The 11,663-nt window shown below is 37.4% G+C and overlaps 1 protein-coding gene across 1 annotated transcript; it reads right to left on the bottom strand.

Annotated features, from left to right (window-relative positions):
- Window positions 1-8,503: 8,503 nt before the first annotated feature.
- GK2 (glycerol kinase 2) lies at window positions 8,504-10,339 on the bottom strand. Its single transcript, XM_006190359.3, has one exon. The coding sequence runs from the start codon at window positions 10,325-10,327 to the stop codon at window positions 8,666-8,668; it is 1,662 nt and encodes a 553-aa protein (XP_006190421.1). The 5' UTR covers window positions 10,328-10,339; the 3' UTR covers window positions 8,504-8,665.
- Window positions 10,340-11,663: the final 1,324 nt, after the last annotated feature.

Raw genomic sequence — 11,663 nt, 5'->3', positions numbered from 1 at the left:
TAGGTGTTCGGACCTTAAATGCCACGCTACTTAGTGTATCTGTGAAATGGTGCAATCAGCACATCTAAAGCGGTAAGGTGAAATGGTCAGATCTTTGTTTTCAGGAGGGCTGTCGGGTCAGAGCGCGAAGCCCTGAAGGCGACGAAGGTCGGAGCGGCCGCGTGGCCCCTGCTGGCCACCGTAGGGCGCCGCACCGAGGCGGCTTCGCGTTCTAGTCCGTCTCGGGCGCTGGCCCAGGGTTGTGTCTGTCTACACGCCCAGCCGCGGGGCGGGGGAGGCTTCTCCTCCTCCTCCCGCGCCGCTCCAGGACCGCCAGAACATCTCAGGAACAGGAGCGTTGACATGTAGGAATAGACGCTGGTCTTTGGAGATGCGAAAAGGAACACGTGGCTGAAAGTCAGGCCCGAGCAGCTGGTGAACAGGGTCGCGGCCGACCTGAAGACCCCAGCATCCTGGAGGCCCCAGTCGTTACCTTGACTGCCCGCATCCGCAGGTAATTAAGAACCCGTGTAGTAAGATCAAAAGGTCAGAGCTCATAAACATTCTCTGTTGTGGAGCAGCGACTAGAGGAAGAAGCCCAAAGAACGTTCATGAAAACCACCAGCAGGGCTTGGAGAGAACGAGGAGGTGGAGATCGGCCCCTCTTGCCCTCCTGTGCCTCTCAACAGCTCCTGCAGCTGAAAGACCGAGAAGGCTCTGCCTGGAGGTAAGAAGGCCCGGAGGCCCGCAATCCCACGGGCTCCTTATGAGGGCAGCGATGACGGGGTGGGGGTGGCGGCGGGGAGGCATTCCAACGGGTCTGGGGTGCTGGAAAAGAAACAATAAATTATGTAAAGTCAGAGACAGAGATGGGAAGGGAACAGGAAGGGAGGGAGAACCATGGTGGAAATGTAGACGATGAATCTGAGAGATGGGAAGGAAAAGTTTGGTGACTGTAGTGTATCAGGCACCATTAATGATGATGCTTGAACTAAGAGTGTGAATGAAGGGGAAGAAACAGAGTAGAGACCTTTTAAAATAAGTTCCTCCAGGATGGTTCCCAGGAACTTAATTCTGAATGTTGAGGAGAAAATCCTGTGCAATTGCCACAGCATTTCTAAATATCTCTAAATCTCATCTTAGCGAAAATCAGCAGTTTTTGTTTTTAAAAGTGAAATCTTCAAAGAAAATTTGGCATATTTAGAGAAGACCCCCCCCCCCCCAGCCCAGGTTCTAATCCCAGCATTTCCAGGCACAAAACAGCTCAGAGACCTTGGACCATCTCTTCCTTTGGACCCCAGTTTCTAAATGTTTAGAAGAAGTGGCCTGACATGTAAGATCTCTAATTTCTTGCTAAAATTTATTAGGGATCTGTTTTAAATTTAAAGTTTTGTCTTTCTAAGTCTTATGTTATCTTCTAGCAGTGTCTAACAGATGGAAAATGTAAAGTGAATGTTTCCATTCTCCAATTACATGGCAAAATGAGACAAGAGGAGAAGCTATAGAAACTATTTTGTTAAAGATTTATTATGCCCCTTTTGTCCATGTTCTTTTTATTTGGAGGCATTGTATGATTCTCATAATATACACTGAGGCTGGTATGAGGTGAAACTAGTCAACTCACAGAAACAAATGGGAGAGGAACATATATGTAAACAGGCAAAGAAAGTATTGACAGCAGTAGCACTGGAATGTGGAAGCTGTGAGGGGATGAAATGAAAGATAAATGATCTTCCAAGTACTTATCTAGGCAAACATTTGGTACATAATTTGTTTTTGATACAATTGTAATGAAAGTCATTCTTCTCTATGGGACAACACGCCAGATCTTTAGCACATTGCTGCTTGGTGCCCAGTGGGCAGTGAGTGCCTGATTGCCAATGCTGCTTTTTAGTGCATGTTCATCTGCAGGATATTAAACAGATTGCCGTCTTTTTGATGTCTGTGAATACGAGTAGTAAATACCATACGATATGACTCAATGGATTTGTTTCAGGAAAAAGAAAAAGACAAAGAGGAGGACGAAGAGAGGAAGAGGAGGTGGAGGAAGAAGAAATTTCTGTCTCTCCCTGAACTGAAGGGATGAACAGGTAAGTCTCAAAGGATATCATTTTTTGGGAGATGGGTAGCAAGCCCTGGATGTAGAAAGGAATAGTACATCTACCAGTTCACCCCCAATTTTCTCCCATGTTTTATGATTAAGGAAATGGCTCCCCAAAGAGTCTGTAAACATTTTTTTCAGGACTAGAAAATCACTGGAGAACAGAAAATGATTATATTATAGTTCATAATCTTCCAGAATGTGTCTAAGTTATAGGGGCCATAAACATCGTATGTGTGTACGATCTGTGAGTGTGCACCAAATTATTTGTTGGCCAAGACATAATTCTGACTTTCATAAGAAATTCATAAGTTATTATTGCATTTACTTTCATCTTGTAAAAAGTCATAACAGAGTTCTTTGAGGTAGACAAAGTTCAAGAAGAGCTTTACCAGTTGGATGAAGCTAAGGGAATGTTAGAAGATAAAAACTTAGATTTTATTCTTGCTCCCAACATGTTTTTATGACATCTAGTTAATTATTTAAAATTTTCATTTCTTTTGTATTAGAAGATGTTGAGCTAGGTGTTCTGTCAAGCCCCATCCTCCTACAGGCTCTTCTTTCATTGTGAAAGCGGTCTTGGAGTTTTCGTTGAGAACATTGTTCTCGAAAATACTAAATTCTAGGCAAGTAATCATATTCTCCAGATGAATCATCTTTTAAATTCTAAAGCTATACCCTTTTTGGATCGGGAAGGTGATTTTCTTGTTCTTTCCCTCATTGTTCTCAACTGTGAAACTGAGCTAATGGTAGATAACCGTGGCCTGTTTGAAAGAGAACTGGGAAGTAGTGGTTAGTTTACTCAGTAAAATGCAAACCTTACAACCAGAGAGAAAGAGAGAGAGGCTCCCCCTAATCAAAGCTTCCTGCTCCAAGGTGTCTACTCATCCTCTGCTCTGGTCACTTCGCTAAGGCCATACAAAGGTGGAAACAGGGACATGTAATTAAGCATGTTGCCTCTTTCAGTTCAGAGTGAAAGCTGTACAGATCTGTGTTATCCTTATTTGCAATCATTAGAAAATTTTTTATCTTGGTTTTTGCCTAGCTCTCTCTTGAAGCTACTAGTGTCGACATAAACTCAGTGTCTTCTCACTGGTTTTGGTTTTGCAAATGTTTTTCGAACTTAGATTTCCTATGATAATTGAAAAACATCCTTTAGTAACTGAATATAAGAAAGAATTGTGGATTGTTTACAATGAACTGAATTTCATAGTTTAATATAAGATAATTAATAGTCTTATCACCCTTTACTTTTTTCCTACCAAAGGTCAAGGCCTTCTTTTCTTTTCATTTTGTAAAATAAATCAGTTTATTAAGGGCTGATATGATAATGAACTGTAATGTATGCTAAACACATAGAGGACAAAGATCACATGCAATTTCTCCAAGGCTCAAATAAATCGAACTGTAAAGGTTGTTGATGGAAACTATGGGGGGATATTTAAATGTTAAGTTTATTCATTTTGTTTTGATTGAAACAATCAGAATAGACCATAGAGCTGTGGGTGACTGAGATGGTATTGTATTTACTCTAGACTTTGCTGTAAGATTGCCCTAGGGGATCTTATTAGTTCACATGATTTAAAAAAAGGCTTGAAAACAAATTTTCCATATCTAACAGTCATAGAGTAGATTCATAATGTTCCAACTAAATGGGGATTGTTTACTATAATGTTTATACTTATGTGTTGGGAACAAGGGCTTACCAGAGAGTGAATCAATAGCTTCCCTGTGAGCTTATGGGTATTAATATCAAAATGATAATATAAGCACCAGAAATAAGGCACAAACATAATAATTTAGGATTCTCTCGGTAAGGAGGGGAAGTCGCTTACCCTTCAAGTCTGGTGTATACTGTTGCCACTCCTAGAGCTGCTTCTATGTGGATACCACATAGGATGTCTTTAATTAGATTTACTAATACAGCTTGTTTTTCTTTGGGTACCTCTAACATTCCTTTCCTTACATGGCTTTGGTTTCCTCTCTCTCCCCCTCCTTACTGACCCCCTCCCCTCACAGCCATAACTTACTTGTTTTAGTTAGCAAACTGCATCTTTGGAAACTAGTCTCAGAATTAGCTGCTGTTCATTCTCCTGGTAAGTGTTCGAGCTTGTGCTCTCTCACTCACACATACGCCTGATGTTAAATGATGACTTGCTGTTTCATAACATGTGTGTGGTGAGACCCCATCATCATAATTTAACCATGTAGTTCTGCTTAGTGGCAATATAGAGAAATTATTAATTAGCTAATTTTATAATAGAATATACAGAAACTCCTTTATAGCCTTGGGGCAGAGTACTGTAATTTACCAATATCATATATGTTAAATTATGAAAATGAGACTTATAAAGGCAAAGATATAAAAAAAAGGGACAGCTGTAATCACAGGAGTATAATATTGAAGAAATGAGAATGAGATACTGAGTTTGAGGACTTTTAGCTTGATTTTCTTATGACATCTTTGTTTGTGACTCTTCATAAGGTCATTTGCAATGGGTGCCAGACTGAGAATTATGAACAGATAAATGAAATGGGAAATTAATTTGTTTTAAATGATACTAGACATTATCATGTATTTCTCCAGCCTAATCACACAAATGACTTCAAGCTCATAGACCTAGTGACAGGAACTGGCACACCCCATGCTAGCAGACCATAGAAGCAGAGGATACATCAGTATGCATGACAGAGAAAGGATTAACCGACTTGAGCAAACTTTGGTTATAATCCTTCAGAGTTTGAGATAATTTTTTCTTTTTTAAATGTTTTTTGGAGGTATAGTAAATATATAATATATATAATCTAATAAACTGCCACATATTTAAAGTGTTCAATTTGATTAATTTTGACAAATATATTCACCCTTGAAACATCACCTAATTAGTATAATGAACATATTCATCCCTCCCAGTTTTCTTTGTGCCCCTTTGTAATCATGCCTCCTTCTCCTTCCTGCCCGCTCCTCATTCCCATCCCTCTGACACTCCCCCAGTTTTCCAGTAGCCGCTGATCTGCTCTCTGCCATTAAATAATAGTTTGCATTTTCTACAATTGCATATGAATGGAATCAAACACTATGTATATACTCCTTTTTGTCTGGCTTATTTCTCTCAACTTAATTATTTTAAAAGTCATCTATGTTGTGTGTATCAATAGTTGCTGGGTAGCCTTCCGTTGTATGGACATATCATGGTTTATCTGTTTACCTGCTGGCGGACACTTGAGTTATGTCCAGTTTTTGGCTATAACAAGTAAAGTGCTATGAACAAATCTTTGTATAGACATGTGTTTTAATTTCTCTGGGGTAAATACCTAGGATAATGTGATAGATGTTTATTTAGTTCTTTAAGAAACTACTAAACTGTTCTCTAAAATGTTTGTAATCATTTTACATTTTCAGTAGAATCATATGGGAGATTCAGTTCCTCTCAAGTCTTTACCAAACTTGATATGTTTTTTCTTTTTAATTTTAAGCATTCTAATCAGTGTGTAGTTATATCGCATGCAGTTTTTCTTTCTTAATATGGTGAAGTATATTAAGACATAATCACACTGATTCATTATCCTAGCTTTACATTCCTCCCTGTTGGTCATAATGTCTTATCCTTTTTAGGTATTTTTAGATTAATTTGGTAAAAATTTTGTAAAGAATATTGACCTGCAGGTTTTTGGTTTTTTTTGGTAATCTTTGGTGTTTGTATCGGAATAATGCTGTCATCTTGGCCACATAGAATGATTTTGGAAGTGTTTCTTCCTTTCCAGTTTTCTGGAAGAGTTCCTGTAGGATGGGTGTTTTTTCTTCATCATTTGAGCCATTTGGGCTTGTAGTTTTCTGTGAGAAGATTTTAAATTAGAAATTCAATATGTCTTATAGATATAAAGTCATTCAAGTTATCTGTTTTTTCTTGAGTTTTGGAAGGTTGTGTTTTCAAAGGAATTTGTTCATTTCATCTAAGTTGTCAATTTACTGGCATGAAGTTTTCACAATATTTCTGTATGTTTCAGTATCTTTAGGAGCTATAGTGATATCACTATCATTTCTGATAGTGATAATTTTTGTCATCCTTCTGTTTTCTCTAGTCCAGTCTAGGCTTAAAGTTAATCAATTTTTTATTTATACAAAAACCAACTTTTGGTTATATTGATTTTTGTTATTGTTTTTCTATTTTTATATCATTGATTATTGTGTTCCTCACTATTAATTTTCTTCTACCTACTTTGTGTTTAATTTGCTATACTGTTTCCAGTTTCTTAGGATAGAAGTTGAGGTTGAAACCTTGGCTTTCTTCTAATATAGGCCTTTCATCCCAGAAATTTCTAAGTGCTGCTTTTGTAGTATCTCACAAATTTTGATATGTTGTATTTTCATTCCAAATATTTTCTATTTCTTTTTATATCTTCAACTCATGGATTATTTAAAAACTTATTTACTTTCCAAATATTTGGGGATTTCTAGAAACCTTTTATTGATTTATAATTCTAAAGTGCTCAGACAGCATACTTTATATGAAATCCTTTTAAATTCATTGAGACTTGGTTGATGGCCTAAATGAGGTCTACTTTGGTGAATGTTTCATAATGCATTTGAAAAGAATATGTATTCTCCTATTGTTGGGTGGTATGTTATATGTTAAGTTGGTAGTATTGTTCAAATCTATATCTTATTAGTCTATATATTCTATTAAATGTGGAGGAGATGTTGAAATCTCTTAGTATAATTGTAGATTTATCTCCTTTTTCTTTCGGTTCTGTCAGATTTTACTTTATATATTTTGCTACTCACTATAAAAAAAAAACCGAAGGGCAGAATGGAGAAGCTCTGTTATTAGCTGTATAAATATTTAGGATTGTTATGTTTCTTTAATGAATTGACGCTAATTTATTATTGCAAAATGACCTTGTCTATCACTGATAACATTCTTTGCTCTGAAATTCGCTTTCTGATATTAACATAGCCACTTCAGCTTTCTTTCCATTAATAAGAGTATGGTATATCTTTTTTTAATCCTTTTTCTTTTTGACTATTTTTTTTTCTGAAACATGTTCCTTGGAGGCAGTATATAGTTGAGTCTTTTTGATCTAATGTGACAATCTTGCCTTTTGAGGTATTTAGACCATTTATATTTAATGTGCTTACTGGTGTTGTTAGGTTTAAATATATTTTCCTACTATTGTTTTCCATTCTCCTATCTATTTTTTTTTTTCCTTTTTCATCTGTTTCCTGCCTTCTTTTGGATCAAATGGATATTTTTATAGTTCTGGCTTATGTACCTCATTTTGCTTATCAATTTTAACTTTTTGTTTTGTTTTTTTAGTATTTAAAGTATTTAATTAGCAGTAATTCAAATGATATTATACCACTTCCCATATAGTATATGAACCTTACAATATTACACTCCCATTTATCTACTTTCAACTTTTTTTTTTGCTATTTTTGTTTTCTTTTACATATGCTTAAACTCCATACTATATTATTAGTTTTGTTTGAGCAACCAGTTCTCTTTTCCTGCTTGAAAATAGTGCTTACTGTAGTATTCCACAGCTTTTTCCTTTTTTTCCCCCAGCATATATCCAGCTAAAGCAATTAAATAAAAACGTTAAGGTGTAAGAAATTTAGTTGAAATCATAACACACTTTTTTTTACCAACATAAACTATACTTAAACTTTAAATGCCACCTCTTTTTAAAAAAAGTTTCTTCTGATAAATAGTATGCATACTCATTGCTCTAAAATATGTATAAATGTTTACCCTAAAATATTTGTATATGTAGTGGTCCAGCTAACACTACCCTTCATATAACTTACTTTATAAATAGACTACTCTGTGTGAAGTATATAAGCATATATGTTAGACATACCAAGTAAAGTACATAAAATGGAAAGATGAAAAGAAAAAAAAACAAAGGAAAACACGTCCTTCTCAGTATAGGATCTACACAGCAAATCAGTGTAATTAAAATGTAAAATGTATGAAGAATTTTACTTGACAAATATGTTCCTGGAAAATATCTAACCTATGAGAAAACTAAGTTTCTACTTTAAAAAAAAAATTATGTTTCCATTATACATTCAATGATGGTATTGTGGTTTTCCTAATATGTACAAAGGAGGACTTTGGGGTCCATTAAAAATGATGACAACTGTAACAAGATGGCCTTCAGTTTTAGCAGGTTAGTCACACCTCTTAATCAAGAGTGTGTAGCAGAAAACCAAATCCTGGTCCGTAAGTGTTAGAAAATGTTTGATGAAGAATTCCACAGGCAGAATATGAATATTCTACATTTTAGAGGGCGTGGAGCAGGAGGATTTCATGACGGTGGAGAGGGTTAACTCCCAGTGGCTGACCCGACTTTAACTGCCCATGTTAAAAAAACACATCAAATGTTTCTAGAGTGCTTTCTGTTGTAATTTGTTTATTTCTAGCCACAGGTCTACTTGTAGGGTTTTCATAAGTCACACAGCAATTGGTTTATAAATAAAATCAGAGTCTGTGATAGCGTCATCACATTAAGAGACAGAATTGCTGGATTTTTTTCATTTTGTGAAAAGCTCACTTCTTGGGAATCCAGGCTTGGTTGTTATTATGGTATACCTGAGATGTATCTTGCTCCAATTAACATTATTATGCTACTCACTATAAAAAAACCCAAGGGCAAAGTGTAGAACATAGTGGGTTCATTACTTTCAGGAGACTGAGCTGTAACCCAACCCATTGACTTCATCACGGCTTTCTTCCATGTAGAATAACGAATTTCACTTTCTGTGGCCTTGATCTGTGGTTCAAACCGTTCCATCATGACAGTTGACAAATCCTCAGGTTTAAGACTCCAAACGTTCACCCCTTCTGCAGCCCCTGCTGCCATGGCAGCTCCCAGTGCAGATGTTTCAGGCATAGAGGCTTTTATTACTGGAATATGCAGAATGTCTGCTTGCAGTTGCATAAGAACTTTGTTGTTGGTCATTCCTCCATCCACTTGCAAATGACTGAGTGGAATTCCACAGTCACGGTTTATGGCATCCAAAATCTCTCGGGTTTGGAAACAAATAGCTTCTAATGCTGCAAAAGCAATATGGCTTTTATTGGTGAACTGAGTGAGACCACAGATTATCCCTCTTGCACTGGGCTCCCAATAAGGTGCGTATAACCCCGAAAAGGCTGGGATGAAGTAGCAGCCGTAAGAAGTACCTACTTCTTTAGCAAGTTTTTCACTTTCTTCTGAGGTCTTTATAATTCCAAGATTGTCTCTTAGCCAGCGAATAACAGCACCAGCTATAGCAACAGAACCTTCCAATGCATAACATGCTGGCTTGTCTTTGCCTAGTTTGTAAGCCACTGTGGTCAGAAGGCCATGTTCAGAAAACACACACTTGCGACCTGTATTACATAGTAAGAAACAGCCAGTTCCATATGTGTTTTTGGCTTGTCCTTCATGGAAGCACATTTGTCCTACTAATGCAGCGGACTGGTCCCCCAAACACCCAGATATTGGCACACCTTCTAAGGTCCCAGTTTTCATTTGGCCATAGATCTCAGAAGAGCTCCAGACACTTGGAAGAATGTCCATTGGAATTTCAAAAAAGTCACACAGTTCTTTATCCCATTGCAAAGAATGGATGTTGAAGAGCATTGTCCTACTTGCATTTGTTACATCTGTACAATGAACGCCTCCATTAACTCCTCCCGTCAGACTCCAGATAAGCCATGAATCAATGGTACCGAAAAGAGCTCTACCTTCTTCAACAGCTTTTTGAACTTCTCTCACATTATCAAGAATCCACCGAAGTTTCACTGCACTGAAGTAAGTGCTAAGTGGAAGGCCTGTCTTGGACTTGACGAAGTTATTATTTCCTGGAATTTTTTTACTAAGATTCTCAACAGTAGACTGGGTTCTTAGATCAAGCCACGCCACAGCATTGTAGAGCGGCTCCCCAGTTAATTTATCCCAGATCACGGTGGTTTCCCTCTGATTGCTGACACCAATAGCTTTTATGTTGGATTTATCAATATTCAGCTCTTGAAGCTTCTGGCATGTTTTCTCTATACATTCATAAACAGACTGAAGAATTTCCTTAGGGTCTTGTTCTACCCATCCTTCTTTTGGAAACTCTTGTGTTAATTCCACTTGATGGTGACTAAGTAGTTCCGCTGTTTTTGAATTGAAAACCAGAAAATGAGTGGAGTTAGTACTCTGGACCACTGCCCCCACCAACGGCCCCACAACTGCCTGCTTCGGAGCTGCCATGAAACCAGTCCGGCAGCTCAGCCTCTCTGGTGCCGTTTCCCGGGTGATGAGGTGTTGGTGGGGGAGGGGTGCGCAGGACGTCAGTCGGAGCGTCTGGAGCAGAAGGCGCAGGCGCAGTGACTGCGGCAGAACCTGGAGCCACTTGGGGCAACCTTTGCTGTTTAACTGGCGCTGCGTCTTCTCACTCCACCCCTCCTTTGGCCCAGACTCTGCCTCCAGCCACTCAAGTGTCTTTTAAGGCGGTTTAAGCTTTAAAAAAATCACGTATTTATTCACATAAATAGAGTTGCTTGTACTCTTCATGCTATTGTGAGGATCGATATTTTCTTACCATGTTCTTTCTGCCTGTAAGATTTCCCTCAATATTTATGATACTGTGGGTCTGTTGGAAATGAATTCTTACAACTTTTGAACATCTGAAAAGTATTTCATCTACTACTTAAAGATGTTTTCTCTGTGTATAGAATTCTTACTTTTTTTCCTTAAAAATCAGCGCCTTGAAACTTGCTCCACCGTCTTTTGGGTTGTTCCAGGTGTGAAGTTCACTGTCAAACTTATAAGACGTCTTTATAAGTTTTTTCTCTTAATCAGTGGTTTTGTCAGTTTTATGATGCTATTACTTGGTGTAGTTTTCTTCTTTTCTGTGCTTGGAGCTGAATGAGCTGCTTAGATCTCTGGGTTTATGGATTTCATCAAATTTGGAAAGCTTTGAGCCATTATTTCTGTAAATATGTTTTATTTTCTCTCTCTCCTTTGCTTTAGGGACTCCAATTAAGTACATTGGAGTTATCCCATAGTTCACTGATTCTTTACTCATTATAATTATAATTATCTTCTTTTTCTGTGGTTCATTTTAGTTTCTATTGCTGTATCTTCATTTACTAATGTTTTCTCCTTTGTCTAATCTGCTATTAATTTATCTAGTGTATTTTTCAACTCGTACATTGTAGTTTTCATCCCTAGAAGTTCCATTGGATTTTTAAAAATATTTAGCTTTTTGAACACACGGAATGGAATACACTTAATATAACTTTTAATTTCATTTTCTGCTAATTCTAACATCTGTGGCAGTTCTGGTTCAATATTGACTGATTAATTTTCTCCTTATTATGGCTTGTATTTTTCTGCTTGCCTGATAATTTTTGATTAGGTGCCAAACATTGTGAATTTTACCTGATTGGATTGCTGGTTATTTTTGTGTTCCTGTAAACCTTGAGCATTGCTTTGGGATGCAGTTAAGTTTCATGGAAACAATTTGATTCTTTTGGGTCTTGCCTTTAAGATTTGTTAGATGAAACAAGATGGTTTTTAATCTGGGGCTAATTATTCCCCTTAC

Source organism: Camelus ferus, chromosome 2 (assembly GCF_009834535.1).
Source record: "Camelus ferus isolate YT-003-E chromosome 2, BCGSAC_Cfer_1.0, whole genome shotgun sequence".
In the NCBI taxonomy this organism is placed as follows: Eukaryota; Metazoa; Chordata; class Mammalia; order Artiodactyla; family Camelidae; genus Camelus; species Camelus ferus.
Note: the sequence above shows the minus strand (reverse complement) of the source record. Positions and strands in the feature narration are given on the sequence as shown.

Bases quoted from the DNA above. Each gene is read 5' to 3' on its own strand.
- GK2 (XM_006190359.3), bottom strand. From the start codon at position 10,327: ATGGCAGCTCCGAAGCAGGCAGTTGTGGGGCCGTTGGTGGGGGCAGTG.